Source organism: Salmo trutta, chromosome 37 (genome assembly GCF_901001165.1).
Source record: "Salmo trutta chromosome 37, fSalTru1.1, whole genome shotgun sequence".
NCBI classification, from domain to species: Eukaryota; Metazoa; Chordata; class Actinopteri; order Salmoniformes; family Salmonidae; genus Salmo; species Salmo trutta.
Window position 1 is genome coordinate 18,625,282 of NC_042993.1, and position 24,216 is coordinate 18,649,497.

The 24,216-nt window shown below is 43.2% G+C and overlaps 1 protein-coding gene across 1 annotated transcript; it reads right to left on the minus strand.

The window, feature by feature from the left end:
• Positions 1-1,502: 1,502 nt before the first annotated feature.
• LOC115176654 (NLR family CARD domain-containing protein 3) lies at positions 1,503-22,973 on the minus strand. Its single transcript, XM_029736799.1, has 11 exons — positions 22,878-22,973; positions 13,693-13,815; positions 11,168-11,281; positions 9,022-9,138; positions 6,108-6,189; positions 5,572-5,800; positions 3,658-5,470; positions 3,391-3,564; positions 3,022-3,195; positions 2,893-2,939; positions 1,503-2,773 (listed from the first exon to the last, which is right to left on the minus strand). The coding sequence occupies exons 2-11, from the start codon at positions 13,770-13,772 to the stop codon at positions 2,214-2,216; spliced, it is 3,390 nt and encodes a 1,129-aa protein (XP_029592659.1). The 5' UTR covers positions 13,773-13,815; positions 22,878-22,973; the 3' UTR covers positions 1,503-2,213.
• Between the last annotated feature and the right edge of the window lie 1,243 nt (positions 22,974-24,216).

Genomic DNA, 24,216 nt, shown 5'->3' on the forward strand with positions numbered 1-24,216 from the left:
CTTGTCGTGATGTGTGTTTTGTCCTATATTTTTATTTAATTTATTTTTAATCCCAGCCCCCATCCCCGCACGAGGCCTTTTGCCTTTTGGTAGGCCGTCATTGTAAATAAGAATATGTTCTTAACTGACTTGCCTAGTTAAATAAAGGTTAAATAAAATAATAAAATAAAAATCTGAATCCATGCTCCAAGACTGTTTTGATCACGTGGACTGGAATGTGTTCCGGGGTGCCTCTGCGGATAACATCAATGAATATGCCGACTCATTAACCGGATTCATAAAAAAATGCATAGATGATTTGATACCGATAGTGTCTTTCAAAACTTACCTGAATCAAAAACCGTGGATTGATGGCAGCCTTGTCAGGAAACTGAAGGAGAGATATGCTGCTTATAAATACGGCAAGGGACAAAGTGGAGGAGTAATTCAGCGGGTCGTACACAAGGCGTATGTGGCAGGGGCTTATAACGATCACGGATTACAAAAAGAAAGCCAGTTATGTCGCAGACACCAACGCCACCCCAACGGACAAGCTAAACACCTGCTTCTCATGATTCAAGCATAATGACTCTGAGCTGCCGAGGAGAGACCTTGATGACAACAAGGGCTACGTGCTTACGGTCTTCACGGAGGACGTATGTAAGTCATTCAAGTGTGTCAACCCTGGCAAGGCTGCCGGCCCAGCTAGCTGTTGTGTTTTCAGACATTTTCAATCTCTCCCTCTAGCTCAGGCCGTTATCACCACCAGCTTCAAGATGTCCACTATCATTCCCGTGCCCAAGAAAGGGAAAGTAACTAAACTGAATGACTACCAACCCGTAGAACTCACTTTCGTCATAATGAAGTGCTTCGAGAGGCTAGTCAAAGACCACATCAGCTCCTCCCTCGACCATCTCCAATTCACCTACTGCCCTGACAGATCCAGACAATTACGCAATGGCAATTGCGTAATTGCCATTGCACTGCACACTGCCCTCACCGACCTGGACAAAAGGAATGTGAGGATGCTGTTCATTGACTACAGCTCAGCCTTCAATAACATAGTACCCTCTAAGCTCACCACAAAGCTCATGGACTGAACTGCTCCCTCTGCAACTGGGTCCTGGACTTCCTCATGGGCTATGCAACATTACCTCCTACGAACTGATCCTCAACACTGGGTCCCCACAAGGGTGCATCCGCAGTCCCCTCCTGTACTCCCTGTGTACACACCGCAGCCTCACACAGTTCCAACACCATCATCAAGTTAGATGACAATACGACAGTAGTAGGCCTGATTACCAACCATGACAAGATGGCCTACAGAGGAGGTAGGCACTGACGGCATAGACCTAGGTAAACAATCTCTCCCACAACATCAGCAAAACAAAGGAGTTGATTGTGGACTTCAGGTGGAACCAGGCTGGGCACGCCCCCATCCTCATTAACGGGGCTGCCGTGGAGACGATCAAAAGCTTCCAAGAGAAATAAGCTGTGCATGTGACTAATAAACTGATCTAATCTGAGAAGTGTAACAATGTTTATTAAACAACAAACGTAACAATTCTGATATTGAGATTAAAACAATTACAGTATATTGACTATTGAACTGGAAAGACAATCATAAGTTTAAGCTTAAAGAGCAATTTAAGGCATTAAACAACATCTCTGGTATAAAACAGCCTATGTGGCATCAATATTAGTCAGAAACATTTATTTTAGCTTCAAAATTTTCTACAAAGTGTAAATAAGAACATTTGTCATGAAGTCAGTTTCGTCCAAAACAGAGATTTGCGAGATAATTATGAAGGGTACCGTAACAGTTTTCCTTATGTTGGGTTTATTTCAATCCTGCCCACAGCTGGCAGCACCCAAGTAATCATCAATTCGGAGTGCAGCTACACGTGACCCAATCGTAATGTAATATATTGACGTCCCTAACTAGCTCCAGAGATAGGCTATCCAAAGTCAAACCAACTTTGCCATGGTCGCACACCAGCCAGCTGAAGCTAATTGGAGAAAGAAGTTGGCCAACTGAAGCTAATTGGAGAAATAAGTTGGCTAGTACTTGCTAGCCTAAGTGACTTCAAGACACAAGACCTGGTTAGACTACTTCAAGTTATCTAGAAGGGCGAGTGACTGTGTACTGTTTTGGCAGAGTGAATGTACAAATGCTTGCCACGTGCGAACACAGACATACATTAAACCACACCCCCAAGACAACTTGTTTGGCTTCAGTCATGGCCACCACATTTCTTATTGAGCAAGCCAAGGGCAACTGAGGTGTCATGATTCCAAAGTCTAAACCCTGGGAAGAGGGGCTCAGTGAATGTGTTTTGGAACGTGTGAATGTGGGTCAGGGTGTCAGAAGAGACGCTGTAGAAGGACAATGTGCCGGCTGGCCAGTCCAGATACACTCCTACTCTGTGGGAGCCGGAGGAGGGAGCAGGTATGGCAGTGCTGCTAGTATTATGATAGGCAACAAAAGTGTTATCAGAGCAGCGCAGACTCCAGGACTTGTCATTGTATCTTAGCCCACAATCATAACCCTCTCCTTTCCTGCCGATTCCTCCATAGGTCAAACCTACATGAGTCTCAGGCCCACTCCACTCTACCTCCCAGTAGCAGCGCCCAGACAGGCCCTCTCTACACAGCACCTGTGACCAGTGATCAAATCTCGCTGGGTGATGAGGATATGGCTGCTCCTCTTCCACCCATGTCACCTTCTTGTTTCCCTCAGACAGAAAGAGATGTTTGTGTGCTGTGTTTGGGTCCAGTGTGACCTGACAGGCATCTGATGGAGGACAAAATGAATTGCAAATCAACAACTATAGTATGAGAAGACAATTTATTTTTTATTCAAATGTTAAGGTTATTAGATAAGCAGCCTTCAGGAGTGCCATCAAGACTTACATTTCTTCAGGCCAGATTTTAACCAGCACTCTGCATCATGGTCCACACTGTAGGAAAGTAGAAGAACACAGTAATTTAAGTGTGAGAAGTGCAGTAAACCACACAATTTGTTTGAATCTGTATTTCTACCTGAGTGTCTCCAGTTTAGTTTGTGGATCCTCCAGTCCACTAGAGAGCAGTTCCGCTCCTGATTCCCCTGGGTGATTATAGCTCAAGTCCAGCTCTCTCAGGTGTGAGGGGTTTGACTTCAGAGCTGAAGCCAGAAAAGCACAGCCTTCCTCTGTGACTCCACAGAATGACAACCTGCAGAAAGAGGAATTTCACTTTCAGAAATGGGTACCTTTTTGTTTTTCATTTCAAACACTGAGTCACATTATATTATATTATATTATAGCAGAGAGACATTTTAACACTTTTAACATCCATGGTGGACACCAATAACAAATGTTAAATTGTAATTTTGGAATATCTTATACATCACATCCTGACAGTACTGACTTCAGTGTCTCCAGTCTACAGTGTGGACTCTCCAGTCCAGTAGAGAGCAGCTTCACTCCTGAATCCTGCAGGTCATTGTCACTCAGGTCCAGCTCTTTCAGGACTGATGAGTTGGAGCTGAGTGCTAAGGCCAATGCTCCACAGCATTTCTCTGTGAGGTTACATCCTTTCAGCCTGAAGAAGAATCAATGATCAATAATACGTTCATTTAAGGAAATTTCCCCTTTTAAAATGTTTGGTGTCTAATGAGGGTTTAGGTACACTCACACAGCTCTTCTGGAGGCTTTGACCACTGGCAGAAGCCTCAGAAGACCTTCCTCAGAACTGGAGTATTTATTCAGCTCAAACACATCCAGGTCCTCATCTGAAGTCAGCAACACAAAGACTAGAGCTGACCACTGTGCAGGTGAAAGTTCTTCTCTAGCTAGACTTCCTGAGCTCAAGTAGCTTTGGATCTCATCCACTAGAGAATGGTCATTCAGCTCATTCAGACAGTGGAAAAGATTGATACATCTCTCTGCAGAAGGATTCTCCCTGATCTTTTGCTTGATGTACTCAACTGTTTCCTCATTGGTCTGTGAACATCTTTCTGTCTTTGTCAGTAGGCCCCGTAGGAGAGTCTGGTTGGATTCCAGTGAGAGGCCCAGAAGGAAGCGGAGGAACAGGTCCAGGTGACCATTCTCACTCTGTAAGGCCTTGTCGACTGCACTCTTGTGTAGGATGGTTTGAGTTGTGTATTTCGATGTCTGATGCTTTCTGGTGTTGGTTTCCTGTTCAGCCATTAGATTCACACTGTTGTTAATGAATGTGAGAAACACATATAACGCTGCCAGAAACTCCTGAATGCTCAGATGCACAAAGCAGTACACCTTTTCTTGGTACAGCCCACACTCCTCTCTGAAGATCTGTGTACACACTCCTGAGTACACGGAGGCTTCTTTGACACCAATGCCACACTCTCCCAGGTCTTCCTCATAGAAGATCAGATTGCCTTTTTCCAGCTGTTCAAAGGCCAGCTTCCCCAGTTTCAAAATTATCTCTTTCTCGATTTTCATCTGTGAATCTCTTTCAGCTTTCTGTGGTTCCCCTGGATACTTTTGTTTTTTTATCAGTATGTTGAAGATCAGGAAGTGTTCGTACATTTGAGTTAGAGTTTTGGGCATCTCTCCACTCTCTGCTTCACTCAACAGTCTCTCAAGAACCGTTGCTGAAATCCAACTGAAGACTGGTATGTGGCACATGATGTAAAGGCTCCTTGACAACTTAATGTGTGAAATGATTCTGCTGGCCAGGTTCTTATTACTGATTCTCTTCCTAAAGTAGTCCTCCTTCTGTGGGTCATTGAACCCTCGTATCTCTGTCACCTGGTCAACACACTCGGGAGAGATGCGATTGGCTGCTGCAGGCCGGGAGGTTATCCAGAGGAGAGCAGAGGGAAGGAGATTCCCCTTGATGAGGTTTGTCAGCAGCATGTCCACTGAAGTTGACACTGTGACATCACTCAAGCTCTCGTTGTTTTGGAAATCTAGAGGAAGTCGACACTCATCCAGACCATCTAAGACAAACAGAACTTTGTACTTTCCAAAGTCTGAGATTCCTGACTCTTTTGTTTCTATGAAGAAGTGATTGAGAAGTTCAATCAAGCTGTATGTTTTCCCCTTCCTCACATTCAGCTCCCGAAAAGGGAGTGAAAATATCAACTGGATATCCTGATTGGCTTTTCCTTCAGCCCAGTCCAGAATGAACTTCTGAGCAGAGACTGTTTTTCCAACACCAGCGATTCCCTTTGTCAACACAGTTCTGATAGGTTTGTCTTGTTGGGGTAAGGGCTCAAAGATATCATTGCATTTGATTGATCTCTCTTGTGTTACTTGTCTTCTGGATGCCGTCTCAATCTGTCGCACCTCATGTTCTCTATTAACCTCTCCACTTCCACCCTCTGTGATGTAGAGCTCTGTGTAGATCTTATTGAGAAGTGTTCGGTTTCCTTGCTTTGCTATCCCCTCAAAAACACATTCGTATCTCCTCTTCAGATTGGATTTGAGTTTGCTTTGGCACACAGCAAGCTCGCCTAAATAACCTGATAATTCAGAAAATATTCAGATTAAAATCAGTAGCCTTTATATCATAGCTTTTATTGAATAAATGAGGCATTGATGACTAAAGGCAGAGAGTTTTTACTTTTCTCAAGTGTGTTAGCAAGTCCCTTCTGGTTTATGCCTCTCAGGATGTGCAGTGTGATCTTCAGAGCCCCCTCTTTGGCACTCTTCTCCTGCTTCTTCTCTTCAGCGTCCACTTTCTCCCCACCCTCCCTCTGGCTCTCAAAGCATTCTGGGAGATCTGGATTAAGAATCCTCTGAAACGTCTTCAATTCACTCTTCACAAAGGTAATGATTTTGTGTTCAAGTAGCTTAGAGAAAGAATGAAAAGGATATCAAAATACAACAAATGTTATTCTTTAGTTTTTGCTTTTTGTTTTGATACCATTAGTATCATACTACTCACTTGTTGGCACTTCATGCAAATTACTGTTACTTTGCATATGAGCCAGCGGTGTATTCATTACTGAAACTGTTTAAGAAACAAACGGACCCAAACAGAGCAAAGCGAGATGTTTCTATTGGACAAATTCAGGTAGGTCCCTCCCCGTTTTTGTTCTGTTTGCTTCAGTTTAAGAAAGGTTTTGCAACATAACCGGCAGAATGAGCCCAACTCACCTTGAAAATGCAAGACAGGTCTGTTGGATGACTCTGGGAAGACTGACCACTAGGAATCTCTGATCTCTGTTGTGCTCTGTGGCTTCAGGGGGAAAAAAACATTTTCAAAATTTTCAGACAGGCTAGTCACTAGGTGCTTTCTATCTATACTGACAAATATATAAAATGTAACATGTAAAGTGTTGGTCCCATGTTTCATGAGCTGAAATAAAAGATCACAGGAATTTTCCATATGCACAAAAAGCTTATTTCTCTCAAATTCTGTGCACAAATTTGTTTACATTCCTGTTAGTGAGCATTTCTCCTTTGCCAATATAATCCATCCACCTGACAGGTGTGGCATATCAAGAAGCTGATTAAACAGCATGATCATTACACAGGTACACCTTGTGCTGGGGACAATAAAAGGCCACTCTATAATGTGCAGTTTTGTCAGAACACAATGACACAGATGTCTCAAGTTGAGGGAGCATGCAATTGGCATGCTGACTACAAGAATGTCCACCAGAGCTGTTGAATGTTCATTTCTCTACTATAAGCTGCCTCCAATGTTGATTTAGAGAATTTGGCAGTACGTTGAAATTGCCTCACATCCGCAGACCACGTGTAACCACGCCAGCCCAGGACCTCCACATCGTCTGAGACCAGCCACCCAGACAGAAGATGAAACTATGGGTCTGCACAACCTAAGAATTTCTGCACAAACTGTCAGAAACCGTCTTAGGGAAGCTTATCTGCGTGCTTGTCATTCTTACCAGGGTCTTGACCTGACTGCAGTTCGGAGTGATAACCGACTTCAGTGGGCAAATGCTCATCTTCGATGACCATTGGCATGCTGGAGAGTTGTGCCCTTCATGGACGAATCCCCGTTTCAACTGCACCGGGCAGATGGCACACAACATGTATGGCGCCATGTGGGCGAGTGGTTTGCTGATGTCAACGTTGTGAACAGAGTGCCCCATGGTGGTGGAGGGGTTCATGTATGGACAACGAACACAATCGCATTTTATCAATGGCAATTTTAATGTACAGAGATACCATGACGAGACCCTGAGGCTCATTGTTGTGCCATTCATCCTCCGCCATCACCTCATGTTTCAGCATAATAATGCACGGCCCCATGTCACAAGGACCTGTACACAATTCCTGGAAGCTGAAAATGTCTCAGTTCTTCCATGGTGTCATGACTTTTCCTCTTGGGTGAGGATCATAGGCTTCAGATCATCTAAATGTTGTGGAACTTATGTGATTAAATATGAAACTATTTGTGAGAAGATTAAATATGATTTTAGCCTCTAAATGAGAGAATTGTTTTTCATATAAAGTTTTACCCAGTCAGTAACCTCGCCCATGTGAGCACAGACCTTGTGGCAACGTGATGAAACCGCCTTCCAAGGCAAGGGCATAAAAGAACTGCTAACGAAATTGACATTAGACCAGAGAATGTGAGGACCAACCACACGTTGAAATGGTTGGAATCTCTACAGACCAGTATACGGACGGTAAGCCGGACGTGTAAAATGGTTTGACTCTACATTAGACCAGTGTGACTGACAGCGCGAGCTGAAAGGTACGAAGTGGTTATAAACTCTGAAACTTTCAACAGAGAAGACGAAAATCTCTACCAGACCAGAAAACGTGGAGACCCTCAAACTCTCGAAGAAGACTACACAGGAACATTCAGTCTGCAGCTGTTTATGCACTGTAAGCCTAGGAAACTCGACCCGAAGACGAGAGACAAAGAACAATTTCCTCTCACCACTATAGGTATCTCTAGGGTATATATTCTAAACAAACAGAGTGAAGGACGAGGCCCGCTGAACACCGCGTGGTACTCTGAGACCAACCTACTACAACTACAAAGGACATGGTGACCTCTGGTGGACAACCAGAGATTTTCTGTCGACTGACTCCATAGACTGATCGGGCGATTTCAAAAGAGCAAGACGACAAAGACATACAAGCGTAAATATGTGTTGCATTTCTAAATCCGAATGAGCGATTGTTAGGGTGCTAAATATCCATATTTACGATGAGCGTATTATTCAACTGTATGTACGATAGCTGAATTCCTTTGTCTCTTCTTCTCCCGCCCCCCCTTCATTGTGTAACAAGCCGGCATATCGGGTAAGACTTTCCATTGCATTAGTCCTGTGTGTGTTTATGTAACTCTGTGTGATTATTTAGTTACTTTGTAAAGAAATAATTAAGCCAATGTGTGTATTGCTGATTCATCATGGAGACTAGGGTTGGTGCAGATTTGAAGTCAATGACGTTCAGAATGAGACTGATGAGGTAATAATAATTAATGGATGACTGGTAAAACGATATATTTATATCTTTAGAGTTAATTCGGGAAACGGTAACTCGTTAAACTTTTTCCGTGGTGCCCCAAGATTGCTAATGAGTTAATTGTTACATGAGTAATTGAATCATCGTAATAATTAAACATAGTTAATTTTATAAAATAATCGTCATCGCATTAATGGTACCAACGTCACGACAATGGCCTGCATGCTTGCGATGCTCTGGATCAACGTGTACGACAGCGTGCACCAGTTCCCACCAATATCTAGCAACTTTGCACAGCCATTGAAGAGGAGTGGGACAACATTCCACAGGCCACAATCAACAGCCTGATCAACTATGCAAAGGAGATGTGTTGCACTGCAAGGGGCAAATGGTGGTCACACCAGATACTGACAGGTTTTTTTTATCCACACCCCTACTTTTTGGGGGGGGATTCTGTATTCCCAGTCATGTGAAATCCATAGATTAGGGCCTAATGAATTTATTTCAAATGGACTGATTTCCTTATAAGTCTAACTCAGTAAAATCTTTGAAATTGTAGCATGCTGCGTTTATATTTTTGTTCAGTGTAGAATGAAACAGGAGACCTGCTGTTTGTTCTCACCTCATTTGTTCAGTAGAAAACGGTTCCTTTCTGAAGTTGTATGGAGGATCCATTGATATGTCACTCTTCAAAGACACACAACTGGGTACAGGTGAGTCTGGTCTCTCCTGCTGGACCCTTTCAGAAGAAGTGACAAAAAATATGATTTTTAAGTGGGGCCTCTTGTTATTGTATACACACTAAGGGCCTTTTACAACCAAATGTGCCATAGCAATCTTTAGGTAAAATCTGTATCCACTACCCGTGCACATGTCTGTAACTTACATATCAGCATCTACCTGTGGGTACTTAGTTATAGCCATTCTATGGTCGGATTTGGTCCCAGGACAAGGGGTATGATTAAGATTTCTTTATTGGTCAATCGTACACAAGGTCCAAACTAAATTTGAAAGACATGTATACATATACAGGTTTTGGCTGCCACAGTAGGCGTTAGGGGAGATGTTGTTGTGGGGGGGTTAAGTGCCTTGCTCAAGGGCACAACGGTATGCAATAGCATCTAGGATTTTATACCAGCAACCCTCTGGTTACCAGCTCACTTCCCACCAGATCTTTCCTGTCGGACCCGAGATTCTAACTGGCAACCCAGTTAGGCTCGCCTCTCTAACCACAGGGATACCTGCTACCCTACTACTATGCTACTGTAGGATATTTTATGTGGGATCTTATTGTTTTATAAGTCACTGTTAAATTTGGTGAATCAGTTGTTTGGAATTATAATAGTAATTGATTATCACCTAGCAACTACTTTGCTCTATTCTAATTGGTCAGTTGTTTGTCAATTGTTGGGAGAGAACAGGTAGAAGGGGAGTAATGGTTAGTTCATCATGAAATTTGCAAAAGAGTAATTGGTCTCCATCCAGTGTTTGTCAACACAGAGAGTCACCCATCCACCATCTAAAAGAACCCTCAAACTACCCTGCTGCTTACAAAACAGAAATGCAGTGCTGATTTGCTTCAACTGAGTTCATGAGTTATTAAATGAAATCAGTTTTTAATTGTCACATGCTTCGTAAAACAACAGGTGTAGACTAACAGTGAAATGGTTATGGGCCCTTCCCAACAATGCAGAATACAATATTAATAATATATGTTTTTTTAAAACAATAACAAAAAATACTATCCCACTCCTTCAGTCACAGTTCAGTTCAGTGGTGGCAGGTAGCCTAGTGGTTAGTGTTGGACCAGTAACCAAAAGATTGCTAGATCAAATCCCTGAGCTGACAAGGTAAAAATCTGTTGTTCTGCACCTGAACAAGGCAGTTAACCAACAGTTCCTAGGCTGTCATTGTAAATAAGAATTTGTTCTTAACTGACATGCCTAGTTAAATAAAGGTTAAATAAAGAATCATGTCCCTAAACAGGCTCAGGTACCTGTAACGATGGAGTTTTCATTGACAGGATTCCTTGTAATCCCTCTGCAGTAAAATCCCAAGAAAAACTCAGCGGCACTCACAATGATGCTTATTTTCTCTGATTTTAATAGACTACAAACAGGTAACAACCTCGATCCAAAAACCTTACTCCAACCAAAAACAAATCAGAACTAGGCTTGGTGCCGAAGGAGATGGCTGCCGTTTTACAATCCCGTAACCAATTATGCATGTTTTTTTGCCATTATTTGTAACTTATTTTGTACATAATGTTTCTGCCACCGTGTCTTATGACCGAAAAGAGCTTCTAGAAATCAGAACAGCGATTACTCACCTTGAACTGGAAGAATAATTTCTCTTTAATGAATCGGACGAGAGGGATTTAATCCAGACAGAGAGTTTATCTGTATTTTTCGTAGCTGTCTATATACCACCACAGACCGATGCTGGCACTAAGACCGCACTCAATGAGCTGTATACTGCCATAAGCAAACAGGAAAATGCTCGTCCAGAGGCGGCGCTCCTAGTGGCCGGGGACTTTAATGCAGGGAAACTTGAATCTGTTTTTCTTTGAGCATGTTAAATGTGCTACCAGAGGGGGGAAAAAAACTCTAGACCACCTTTACTAATTCCACTACCACTTGACCGCTCTAATTTCCTTTGGTATTCGCCACTGTAGTCCAATTCTTCTTACTCATCTCCACGACTGACTCAAACAGAACATCCACTTCCGCCACTTCCGCTCCACTGGTAGAAGCTATTACCTGTCTCACCTTTTTCCAATAGAATAGTCTCCCCTCCTGAAGTCTATTGGATGACCCATTGACTTGTCACACTTCAGGGACACACAGCTAGGTCCAGGTGAGTCTGGTCTCTCTTGCTGGATCCTGTCAAAAGCATACAGTCAGTGTTGGAGTTGATTCTCTGTCATAGACATCGGATCATTGTATCTGTCTCATTATGGTGTCTGTGAGAGCAAGGGCAGTGCCATTGAGGCCATCTCCATTTTGAAGTAGTCAATTTTCTTCTACAACTTCTATGAATTGGAAAACAAACTGAAACGGTGCATACTGCCACCTGGAGTGTGTTGTTTGAACAGATATAAAGCCAAAGTTTGTGATTTACTATCACCTGAAGTTATGGAATATTTGTTCACGAGTGTAATTCATTGCCTAACCCCTCCTGATGACGTGGATGGAATCATGGGATCCTTCCTTGTTGACTACTTCAAAATGCTGAAAGTCTTGGACGCTGCCCATGCTAAAACTGGCTTTTGGGCACTAGAGTCCTCTGTCTATCTCGGTTCTCTGTACATTTTACAACACTTTACAAAATTTCCTGTAGAAACAGGAAGAGGATGTGAAACACCCTAGATCAGCAGATATGTTTATTTTCCATCAACCCTCTTCGAGTCTGGTCTCTTCTGCTGGATTGGGCTTCAACATAACAGAAACAGACCTTCTCTCTCAGCTATTCTGATGATAATTAATCTAATTTAGGGTGCGTTGGTAAATTCACTCTGGCTATCTAGTCCGATTTAAGAGCACTCTTGCCTGAGTGTGCCAGAGTGCAGAATAACTGATGAATTTACGAACGGACAACACCCGTTGAATATCACCGTTGTCAGTAAACGTCGGCAACAAAATGTATATTGTCCCCAGCACAAGGTGCACCTGTGTAATGATCATGCCGTTTAATCAGCTTCTTGATATGCCACACCTGTCAGGTGGATGTATTATCTTGGCAATGGAGAAATGCTCACTAACAGGGATGTGAACAAATTTGTGCACATCATTTGAGAGAAATAAGCTTTTTGTGCAAATGGAACATTTCTGGGATCTTTTATTTCAGCTCATGAAACATGGGACCAACACTTTACATGTTGCGTTTATATTTTTGTTCAGTATATTTACTTAATTTAATCAGTGGAATAATTCTCATTCTTAACAATGGGCTAAACAATACTGTAATTAGGGTTCTTGTAGGCAAGAACACTGCTGTTATTCTCCACACTTATTTTATGATTCAATTTCTTACCAATTTTGTCAGCGTAATCACATATTTGAAATCTGATATGCCTACTTGTGTCCTTGAAAATGAATTATGGGCAGTTTTGAATAAGTCATACAAATAAGCATTGGACATTGAATGCTCCAGGCCTCAAATATAACTTTTTAGTATTGTGTACATGCTAGGCAGAGATAGTAGGGGGACTCAACTCATAAACGCATCATATTTTGTCTGTGTAGAGTAAGAAACTGGCAAGAATCTTCAACTAGCAGGCTAGAATATTGACATTTGTTATTTGTGGGCGGCAGGTAGCCTAGTGGTTAGAGCGTTGGACTAGTAACCAAAAGGTTGCAAAATCGAATCCCTGAGCTGACAAGGTAAAAATCTGTCGTTCTGCCTCTGAACAAGGCAGTTAACCCACTGTTCCTAGGCCATCATTGAAAATAAGAATGTATTCTTAACTGACTTGCCTAGTAAAATAAAAATGTTTTTTTCTTGAAGGTTGGGTGATTTTGAGAAATTAATTGTTATAACAAGAACTTTTTCAAACACCCAGCACTTGGGAAACATTAGATCAGGGGTGGCCAATCCTCCTGAGGCGCAAGCAGGAATTTCTTCCAGCCCTATTTTAAAGAGTTTCAAAATGTTTTTGTCTTTACCTTGAAAACAACCTATGGACAAGGAGACCGCAATCTATGATTTGGTTACCCACTGCCATCAACCATTAATATTAGTATTTCCTGTGCAGAGCCGTGGTGTAGTGGTAATGCTCCCAGCACATGTCACATCCAACTTTCCATCTGAGAACTGGAATCGATCCCTGCTTCCAACTTTTTTACTTTTTTGGGGTTAATTTAATGTTCAAAGCAACCTGAATTCACCTGACCTGTGGTCACAAGCCTAAGCCATGTCAAAATATGTAGAATTGCAGGAAATTAGCTTTAAACAGTTAGTCACCAACGCTCTAGATAACATGAAAACAGCCTAACCAGCTCTGTTAGGGCGAGTAAAATGGTCAGAGTGAGGTGTTCTCTCATTTGTGTCTGGAAGTAGCTAGCCAACTTAAGCCAGTTAGCTTGGATGCTTGACTACTGTTGTGAGGTCAGAACGCTCTGATCAACCCTACTCCTCGGCCAGATCGTGCAGTGTGTGCTCTGAATGTTTCGCTCTTGGAGCACTCTGATGAATGGAAAATCTGATAAAGCTTTGAATTTACAAACACACTCTTAAATCAGCAGAATGACACACTGACAGATATACAGAAACAAAGAACCATTATTTCACTCACCCAGCTTCCTTGTCTAGTTCCCCAGAGGGACTCATTTTAGGGGCCATGGCCCCCTCCTCTCTCCCCACAGAGTGACTCATTTTAGAGGCAGTTCCCCCAAATACTTGTAGTGACTCCAGATTTCTGTTGAATCAAAAGAGGTTTGGGTGGTTTTGATTGGGTGATATGCTGAGCTGTTCTGCCTAGACAAAACCTCAGACAATTCTGAAAGCGAAAGGATTTTGTCTACAACAAAATACTGTGGGCTTGAATAGGAATTTGCCTCGTACGTACGGAGCTTGCAAGATCCTGATCTGGCAAGCTCGGTACATTTCGACCAGAGGCGGTGCCTCCGCTTGACAATGCTTTGCTCCAAATGATTGACCACTTCATGGGAGTTGGCGTGAACCTATTTAAGTATGTAAGTAAATACGATGTATTATTAGCTAGCTAGCTACAGCAGGCCACTGTGTGTAGGCTAATGAGCCGCTAGCTAGCTAGCCAACTTTACATACTATAGCTAAGTGAAAAATCATCAGCTTGATTTAGGCCTATCTATAATTCTAAATCAAAAACCAAAATACATTTGTAAATAACAGCTCCAGCTGTTTTTGTTTATACATTTGTTTTACCCCTTTTTCTCCCCAATTGGTAGTTACAGTCTTGTCCCATCACTGCAACTCCCGTACGGACTCGGGAGAGGCGAAGGTCGAGAGCCATGCGTCCTCCGAAACACAACCCAGCCAAGCCGCACTGCTTCTTGACACAATGCCCGCTTAACCTGGAAGCCAGCCGCACCAATATGTGTTGGGGGAAACACCGTACACCTGGCGACCGTGTCACCATGCATTGCGCCCGGACCGCCACAGGAGTCGCTAGTGTGCGATGGGACAGGAACATCCCTGCTGGCCAATCCCTCCCCTAACCCGGACGACGCTGGGCCAATTGTGCCGCCGCCCCATGGGTCTCCCGGTCGCGGCCGGCTGCGACAGAGCCTGGACTCGAACCAGGATCTCTAGTGACCACTGTGCAACTCGAGAAGCGTTTTTACATTTTTGGTATTTAACTGGTCAAGTCAGTTAAGAACAAATTCTTATTTACAATGATGACTTACTCTGGCCAAATCCTAACCCGGACGACACTGGGCCAATTGCGCACTGTCAGAAAAGGGAGTTTGTGTGCTTGTTAGTTAGGGCAGGTCATGGGATGACATGGAAAGATTCTCCAGTTCTAGTCCCTAGAGAGGAAAACTATGTAGCCAGACAGAGAGATAAGTCAGGGCTGTCTAATTGTAATAAAATGAAGCCTGTTCCTTTGTGCTGTCTGTCCTCAGATATGGAGAGCTGTCTGCAGATGAAGAGGTCCTAGTGAATGTCCTAAGAGACTGCTGGCACATCCTTGTATGTCATGGGTTGTATGTGTACTTATGTTAGCAAATGTTGTATATAACAATACAGTTAAGTCACACAATGTAGGCTACAAACATATTACAAATGTAGCAGGGCAATCCTAATCCTGGAGGTGCAGGCTTCTGTTCTAGCCCAGCACTAACACATCTGATTTAATTTATCAAACCTAATGAGTTGATAATAATGTGTATTATTGCTGGGCTGGAATGGAAGCATGCTCACCCAGTAGATCAGGGAGTGGTGCAAGGTTGGCCACCTTTGGTATGGACTTTGTTCACCCGAAATTATGCTTTATTAATAATAGCCTAATTACGAAGATGTCTAACATTTAGTAACAAGTTGGACTATTAGTACATTTTGAAATTATATGTTGATTCCTCCAATGTTGATTCATTGATGTGAAGTGTTTAAGCTTGTTTTAAGTGTTAACATTTGTGTTAACATTATTCAAGATCAACTAGTGTCAATGTTAATTAATCAAATCACAATTGAAAACAGGGGATCTGTTTCTAATTTGTCTGTGTTTCTGTGTTGCTTTCTCAAATGAACATGACCTTTTGTCCAGTTGTGAGCTCTCCAATCTGTTTTATTTGATTGTCACTCTTTCTAAGGATATCAGCTGAAGTGAACCCATTTTGCAGCTTATCATAATGGCATGCATCACCAATGCAGCCATAGGCCTACAGTATGATGGAATTACTGGTCTAATGGGCATGTGCAGTCAATGTGCTCCTTGTCATTGTACATCTGAAGCAGAGAATAGCTAAACTCACATAATTTGCATATTGATGAGCTAGCTATATGTTCTCAATAAAAAAATTATACAAGGAGATAATGTATATGAGGCTAACCGTAAACCAGATTTTCAACATGATTTTTCTGACATGAAATAGTTTAGTGCAAATCCAACCCTTGTATTCTAGGTACAGTCCTGTACATGAAAATAAGGCACTGACAATTTGTAGGCTAATTAAACATTTCAAAAAGGAAAATAATGGGGTGGGGGGAGCGTTCTAATTTTACCTCGTTTATTTGCTGAGAATGATTATAGAAAACAGACAAAATCATAAGGTCAATGGCATGGATGAGGATTGCTGAGATGTAGGTGTTGATGGTGGGTGAAGAGAGATTTGCACAACAATGTTTGCAAGTCAAAGCCACAATTTCCTTTACTCAAAGTACCCATTCATGTGCATTTTACATGTAGTCCTATGTATTTTACAGGAAATGTGCTATAATCATCAATGTCATGACACAAGTATAATGAAAGAGCCATCAACTATAATATATGAGAATCATAATGTTAAAATACCATAATCCAATTGGTAGAATATTAAAGTGGAAATTCATGCTTAGTGTATCATTTACAATCTCATAATGTGTGTTGCTGGTGATTTCTAGCCTTTCACAATTTAATTTAGTCAACGCATTCACAAATGGTGGGTTAGATCACAGTTTTTAGGTTGATTTCAAATCAAATTGTATTTGTCACATGCTCCGAATACAACAGGTGTAGACCTGTGAAATGCTTACTTACAAGCCCTTAACCAACAATGCAGTTAAGAAAAATAAGTGTAAAAATAGATAAGTAAAAACTAAAATAAAAATAACAAATAATTTAAGAGCTAGAGTAAAATAACAGTAGCGAGGCTATATACAGGTGGTACCGGTACAGAGTTAATGTGCAGGGGCACAGGTTAGTCGAGGTAAATGAGGTAATATGTAAATGTAGGTTGAGTTTAAGTGACTATGCATAGATCATAACAAACAGAAAGTAGCAGCAGTGTAAAAAAGGGGGTGGGGGGACAATGCAAATAGTCTGGGTAGCCATTTGATTTGCTGTTCAGGAGTCTTATGGCTTGGGGGTAGAAGTTGTCAGGAAGCCTTTTGGACCTGGACTTGGCTCTCCGGTACGACTTGCGTGCGGTAGCAGAGAAAACAGTCTATGACTAGGGTGGCTGGAGTCTTTGACAATTTTTAGGGCCTTCCTCTGACACCGCCTGGTATAGAGGTCCTGGATAGCAGGAAGCTGGGCCCCAGTGATGTACTGGGCCCCAGTGATGTACTGGGCCGTAAGCACTACCCTCTGTAGTGCCTTGCGGTCGGAGGCCGAGCAGTTGCTATACCAGGCAGTGATGCAACCAGTCAGGATGCTCTCAATGGTGCAGCTGTATAAGTTTGAGGATCTGAGGACCCATACCAAATCTTTTCAGTCTCCTGAGGGGGAATAGGCTTTGTCGTGCCCTCTTCACGACTGTCTTGGTGTGTTTGGACCATGATAGTTTGTTGGTGATGTGGACACCAAGGAAGCACTCAACCTGCTCCACTACAGCCCCATCGATGAGAATGGGGACGTGCTCGGTCCTCCTTTTCCTGTAGTCCACAATCAGCTCCTTTGTCTTGATCACATTGAGGGAGAGGTTGTTATCCTGGCACCACAAGACCAGGTCTCTGGCCTCCTCCCTATAGGCTGTCTCATGGTTGTCGGTGGTCACTGTTGTGTTGTCGGAAAACTTAATGATGGTGTTGGAGATGCACCGCTGAGGGGCCCCCGTGTTGAGGATCAGCGTGGCAGATGTGTTGTTACCTATCCTTACCACCTGGGGATGGCCTGTCAGGAAGTCCAGGATCCAGTTGCAGAGGGAGGTGTTTAGTCCCAGGGTCCTTAGCTTAGTGATGAGCTTTGAGGGCACTATGGTGTTGAACGCTGAGTTAAAATCAATGAATAGCATTCTCACATAAGTGTTCCTTTTGTCCAGGTGGGAAAGGGCAGTGTGGGGTGCAATAGAGATTGCATCATCTGTGGATCCGTTGGGGCGGTATGCACATTGGAGTGGGTCTAGGGTTTCTGGGATAATGTTGTTGATGTGAGCCATGACCAGCTTTTCAAAGCACTTCATGGCTACAGACGTGAGTGCTATGGGTCGGTAGTAATTTAGGCAGGTTACCTTAGTGTTACTGGGCACAGGGACTATGGTGGTCTGCTTGAAACATGTTGGTATTACAGACTCAGGGACAGATTGAAAATGTCAGTGAAGACACTAACCAGTTGGTCAGCTCAAGCTCGGAGTACACATTCTGGTAATCTGTCTGGCCCTGCAGCGTTGTGAATGTTGACCTGTTTAAAGGTCTTACATCGGCTACAGACAGCGTGATCACAGTTGTCCGGAACAGCTGATGCTCTCATGCATGCTTCAGTGTTGCTTGCCTCGAAGCGAGCATAGAAGTAATTTAGCTCGTCTAGTAGGCTTGTGTCACTGGGCAGCTCGTGGATGTGTTTCCCTTTGTAGTCTGTAATAGTTTGCGAGCCCTGCCACATGTCGGAGCCGGTGTAGTACGATTCAATCTTAGTCCTGTATTGATGCTTTGCCTGTTTGATGGTTCGTTGGAGGGCATAGTGGGATTTCTTATAAGCTTCCGGGTTAGAGTCCCGCTCCTTGCAGCTCTACCCTTTAGCTCAGTGTGGATGTTGCCTGTAATCCATGGCTTCTGGTTGGGGTATGTACGTACAGTCACTGTGGGGAAGACGTCATCGATGCACTTATTGATGAAGCCAGTGACTGATGTGGTGTACTCCTCAATGCCATTGGAAGAATTCCTAAACATATTCCAGTTTGTCCTAGCAAAACAGTCCTGTATCTTAGAATCTGTTTCATCTGACGAGTCATTAGTGCTTCCTGCTTTAGTTTTTGCTTGTATGCGGGAATCAGGAGGATAGAATTATGGTCAGATTTGCCAAATGGAGGGCGAGGGAGAGCTTTGTGCGGGTCTTTGAGTGTGGAGTAAAAGTGGTCTAGAGTTTTTTTTGCCTCTGGTTGCACATTTAACATTCTGGTAAAACTGATTTAATTTTCCCTGCATTAAAGTCCCCAGCCACTAGGAGTGCCGCCTCTGGATTATGGTTTTCCTGTTTTCTTATGGCTTTATACAGCTCATTGAGTGCGATCTTAGTGCCAGCATCGGTTTGTGGTAGTAAATAGACAGCTATGAAAAATATTGATGAAAAATCAAAAGCCTTGGCCAGGTCGATGAATACAGCTGCACAGTAATGTCTCTTATCGATGGCGGTTATGATGTCGTTTAGGACCTTGAGTGTGGCTGAGGTGCACCCATGACCAGCTCTAAAACCAGATTACATAGCGGAGAAGGTACGGTGGGATTCAAAATGGCCGGTAATCGGTTTGTTAACTTGGCTTTCGAAGACCTTCGAAAGACAGGGTAGGATAGATATAGGTCTGTAGCAGTTTGGGTCTAGAGTGTCACCCCCTTTGAAGAGGGGGATGACCGCGGCAGCTTTCCAATCTTTGGGAATCTCAGACGATACGAAAGAGAGGTTGAACAGGTTAGTAATAGGGTGCAAAAATTTCAGCAGATCATTTTAGAAAGAGAGGGTCCAGATTGTCTAGCCCGGCTGATTTGTATGGGTCCAGATTTTGCAGCTCTTTCAGAACATCAGCTATCTGGATTTGGGTGAAGGAGAAATGGTGGGGGCTTTGGTGGGTTGCTGTGGAGGGTGCCGGGCAGTTGACCGGGGTAAGGGTAGCCAGGTGGAAAGCATGGCCAGCCGTAGAGAAATGCTTATTGAAATTCTCAATTATAGTGGATTTATCGGTGGGAACAGTGTTTCCTAGCCTCAGAGCAGTGAGCAGCTGGGAGGAGATGCTCTTATTCTCCATGGACTTTAGTGTCCCAGAACTTTTTAGAGTTAGTACTACAGGATGCAAATTTCTGTTTGAAAAAGCTCGCCTTAGCTTTTCTAACTGCCTGTGTATATTTGTTCCTAACTTCCCTGAAAAGTTGCATATCACGGGGGCTATTCGATGCTAAGGCAGAACGCCACAGGATGTTTTTGTGCTGGTCAAGGGCAGACAGGTCTGGAGTGAACCAAGGACTATATCTATTCCTAGTTCTACATTTTTTGAGCGGGGCATGCTTATTTAAGATGGTGAGGAAGGCACTTTTAAAGAATAGCCAGACATCATCTACTGACGGGATGAGGTCAATGTCATTCCAGGATACCCCGGCCAGGTCGATTAGAAAGGCCTGCACGCAGAAGTGTTTTAGGGAGCGTTTGACAGTGATGAGGGGTGGGTCACAGACCCATTACAGATGCAAGCAATGAGGCAGTGATCGCTGAGATCTTGATTGAAAACAGCAGAGGTGTATTTGGAGGGTGAGTTAGGATGACATCTATGAGGGTACCCGTGTTTACGGATTTGGGGTTGTACCTGGTAGGTTCACTGATAATTTGTATGAGATTGAGGGCATCAAGCTTAGATTGTAGGATGGCCGGGGTGTTAAGCATGTCCCAGTTTAGGTCACCTAGTAGCACGAGCTCAGAAGATAGATGGGGGCAATCAATTCACATATGGTATCGAGGGCACAGCTGGGGGCAGAGGGAGCTCTATGGCAAGTGGTAACAGTGAGAGACTTGTTTCTGGAAAGGTGAATTTTTAGAAGTAGAAGCTCAAATTGTTTGGGTACAGACTTGGATAGTAATACAGAACTCTGCAGGCTATCTTTGCAGTAGATTGCAACACCGCCCGCTTTGGCAGTTCTATCTTGGCGGAAAATGTTACTAGTTAGCGATGGAGATTTCAGGGTTTTTGGTGGTTTTCCTAAGCCAGGATTCAGACACGGCTAAGACATCTGGGTTGGCAGTGTGTGCTAAAGCAGTGAGTAAAACAAACTTAGGGAGTAGGCTTCTAATGTTAACATGCATGAAACCAAGGCTTACAGAAGTCAACAAATGAGAGCACCTGGGGAGTGGAGCTAGGCACTGCAGGACCTGGATTAATCTCCACATCACCAGAGGAACAGAACTGGCCGTCTAGCACGTTCGGAACAGAGAGTAAAAGGAGCAGGTTTCTGGGCACAATAGCATAGATTCAAGGCATAGTGTACAGACAAAGGTAAGGTAGGATGTGAGTACATTGGAGGTAAACCTAGGCATTGAGTAATGATGAGAGAGATATCGTCTCTAGAGACGTTTAAACCAGGTGATGTCATCGCATATGTAGGAGGTGGAACAACATGGTTGGTTAAGGCATATTGAGCAGGGCTAGAGGCTCTACAGTGAAATAAGACAGTAATCACTAACCAGGACCGTAATGGACGAGGCATTTTGATATTAGAGAGAGGCATGCGTAGCCAAGTGAACATATGGATCCAGTGATTGGTTGGGCTGACTGGGGACACGGCGATTCAGACAGTTAGCAGGCCGATGCTAACAGTTAGTAGGCCGGAGCTAAACAAGCTAGCAATTAGCCGACCGGGATGGCAAGCTAGCAGTTAGCAGACCGGGGCTGGCAAGCAAGCAGTTGGCAGACCGGAGCTAGCAGTTAGCAGACCGAGGCAGGCAAGCTAGCAGTTAGCAGACCGGGGCTAGCAAGCTAGCCTTTGGGGGACGTCGCGATGGAGGTAAGTCTGTTTTTGCCTCTTCGTGCGGTGACGTTGATAGACCAGTCGTGGAATTAGTAGGGTTCCAAGTAGCTCTAGATAGCTAGCAGGCCGGTTAGCAGAATGGGCCTTCAGTGGACATCGCGCCTGAGGGGCCTGTTGGAATCCTCGGGCAGATTATGTCGGTATTCCAGTCGTAGAGGATTGGCGTGGTTCCGTACCCCGTACCGGCAGTAGAAGGGGTCCGGATATTGTAGCCCATTAGTGGGCTTCGGTGGTAGCACAGGAGCCCTGGCCGAGCTAGCTTCAGGCTAATTGCTGCTTGCTCCGGTATGGAAATGCTAGCCAGGAGTAGTCACCCGGGATTGCGGTTAGCTAGTTGCGAAGATCCAGATGAAAATGAGAGTTTGCAGTAGGAATCCGGGATATGGGGAAAAAATATATATAAAATAATAATAAAAATAATAGGTCCGTTATGCTCTGGTTTGCAGTAGGAATCCGGGATATGGGGAAAAAATATATATAAAATAATAATAATAATAATAATAATAATAGGTCCGTTATGCTCTGGTTTGTGTCACGTTGTTCGAACTGGCGAGAGCTTTCCGAGCTAAAGGTTAGCTGATGACCGCTAGCAATGGTTTGCTGACTGATAGCTGGTAGGTAGTTAGCTGACTAGCTTCAGTTGAGGGATTCCAGATCCGAAGTAAATAGAAATACTTTAGAAAAAAAAAGAAAAAAGAAAAAAACAGATCCACGCCACATTGGGTGAGGCGGGTTGCAGGAGAGTATTTAGAAATTGAGGTTTAGGAAAATATTTTTAAAAGATGCGAAGAAAAAGATGTAAAAAGATATGTACAAGGGACACGACAGGACAAAGACGTCTGACTGCTACGCCATCTTGGAAACGTTCAATACAATTGTATTTGTCACGATTCCCACCGACGGTGGCGCCCCCTCCTGCTCGGGTGGCGCTCGGCGGTCGTCGTCACCGACCTATTAGCTGCCACCGATTCCCTTTTGCTTTTATTTTAGACACCTGTGGTCAATTAGCCATTAGAGGGGCTATTTAGTTTAGCTGGCCCGCTCCTTGTCGTGCGGGATTAATTGTTGTATTCGACTGTCTAGTTCGTGTCGGCTTGGCATTGTCATACCTTATATTTATTCCCCTGTGTTTGGGAACTTAGTTTTTTCTCTCAAAGTGTTATTAAAAAAACAACACTCCCTGTGCTTGTTGCTTCCTGCGCCTCATTCCTCACACCACGACTACCAACGCCGTTACAGTATTAAAACTTTCAAACAGCAGCTAATTTAACTGTTCTCATCTAGACTATTCAAAGTGTCCCATAATAATAACGGATTTGCTAGTATTATATACATTAATAAGATTAAGCTCACCAGTCCTGTTTTTGAAGGAGCTTTGTTGCCGAAATCTTCTTGTATCTGTCCTCTCCCCCTCTGGGCTTCAACATTGTAGTTTCACTTTTATTTTTTGTTTCGCTCTAGCTCAGCCAGAGATACTTTTGAGGAGATGGGAAACTCTCATTGAAAACTTGCCCCATCCCATGTCAATGAGCCGCATGGTGCATTGTGGGTGGTTCTGGGCTAAGGAGAGCTCTCCTTTAAGGAGTGAATGGGAGTCAATTGAGAACTAGCTCAAAAACTCAACATTAGCATGAATTTCGTCAACAAGAAGTACAGAATTACGAATGTTTTCCAAGATGTGAGATACGTAATTTACTATCTGTAATATTATATAGCTTTGGAATCGTGACATTACGTACTTTCGAGGAAAATAGGCATGTTTCTCGACGCATACCCTGACGTTGAGAAGGGATTGCGTGAAGCAGCATGACAACGTGAACGCCATTGGTCGACAGTCTGCTGTGTGTGGCGTTATACGTTCATCCATTCATTGCCAATATCAATTCAATTTAAGAGCTTTAGTGGCATGGGAAACATATGTTAACATTGCCAAAGCAAGTGAAATAGATAATAAACAATACAAATTAACAGTAAACATTACATTCCCAGAAGTTCCAAAAGAATAAAGGCATTTCAAATGTCATATGTCTATATACAGTTTTGTAGCAAATAGTTAAAGTACAAAATGGAAAATAAATAAACATAAATATGGGTTGTATTTACAATGGCATTTGTTCTTAACTGGTTGTCCTTTTCTTGTGGCAACAGGTCACAAATCTTGCTGCTGTGATGGCACACTGGTATTTCACACAGTAGATATGGGAGTTTATCAAAATGGGTTTGTTTTCTAATTCTTTGTGGATCTGTGTAATCTGAGGGAAATATGTGTCTCTAATATGGTCATACATTTTGCAGGAGGTGCTGCTCAGTTTCCACCTCATTTTGTGGGAAGTGTACACTTAGCCTGTCTTCTCTTGAGAGCCAGGTCTGCCTACGGCGGCCTTTCTCAATAGCAAGGCTATGCTCACTGAGTCTGTACTAGAGGTCGGCCGATTAATCGGAATGGCCGATTAATTAGGGCCTATTTCAAGTTTTCATAACAATTGAAAATCGGTATTTTTGGACGCCGATTTAAAAAAATAAATTTTTAGACCTTTTCAGACCAAAAAGCACAAAAGTTTTTGTGAGTGGTCAGGAAGGGAACACTGACACTGGAGCGGGCGTGCACGAGAGGACTCCATTTTTTTCTTTCTCTCTTTGAACGAATACAACGTCGCCCGGTTGGAATATTAGCGCTATTTTACGAGAAAAA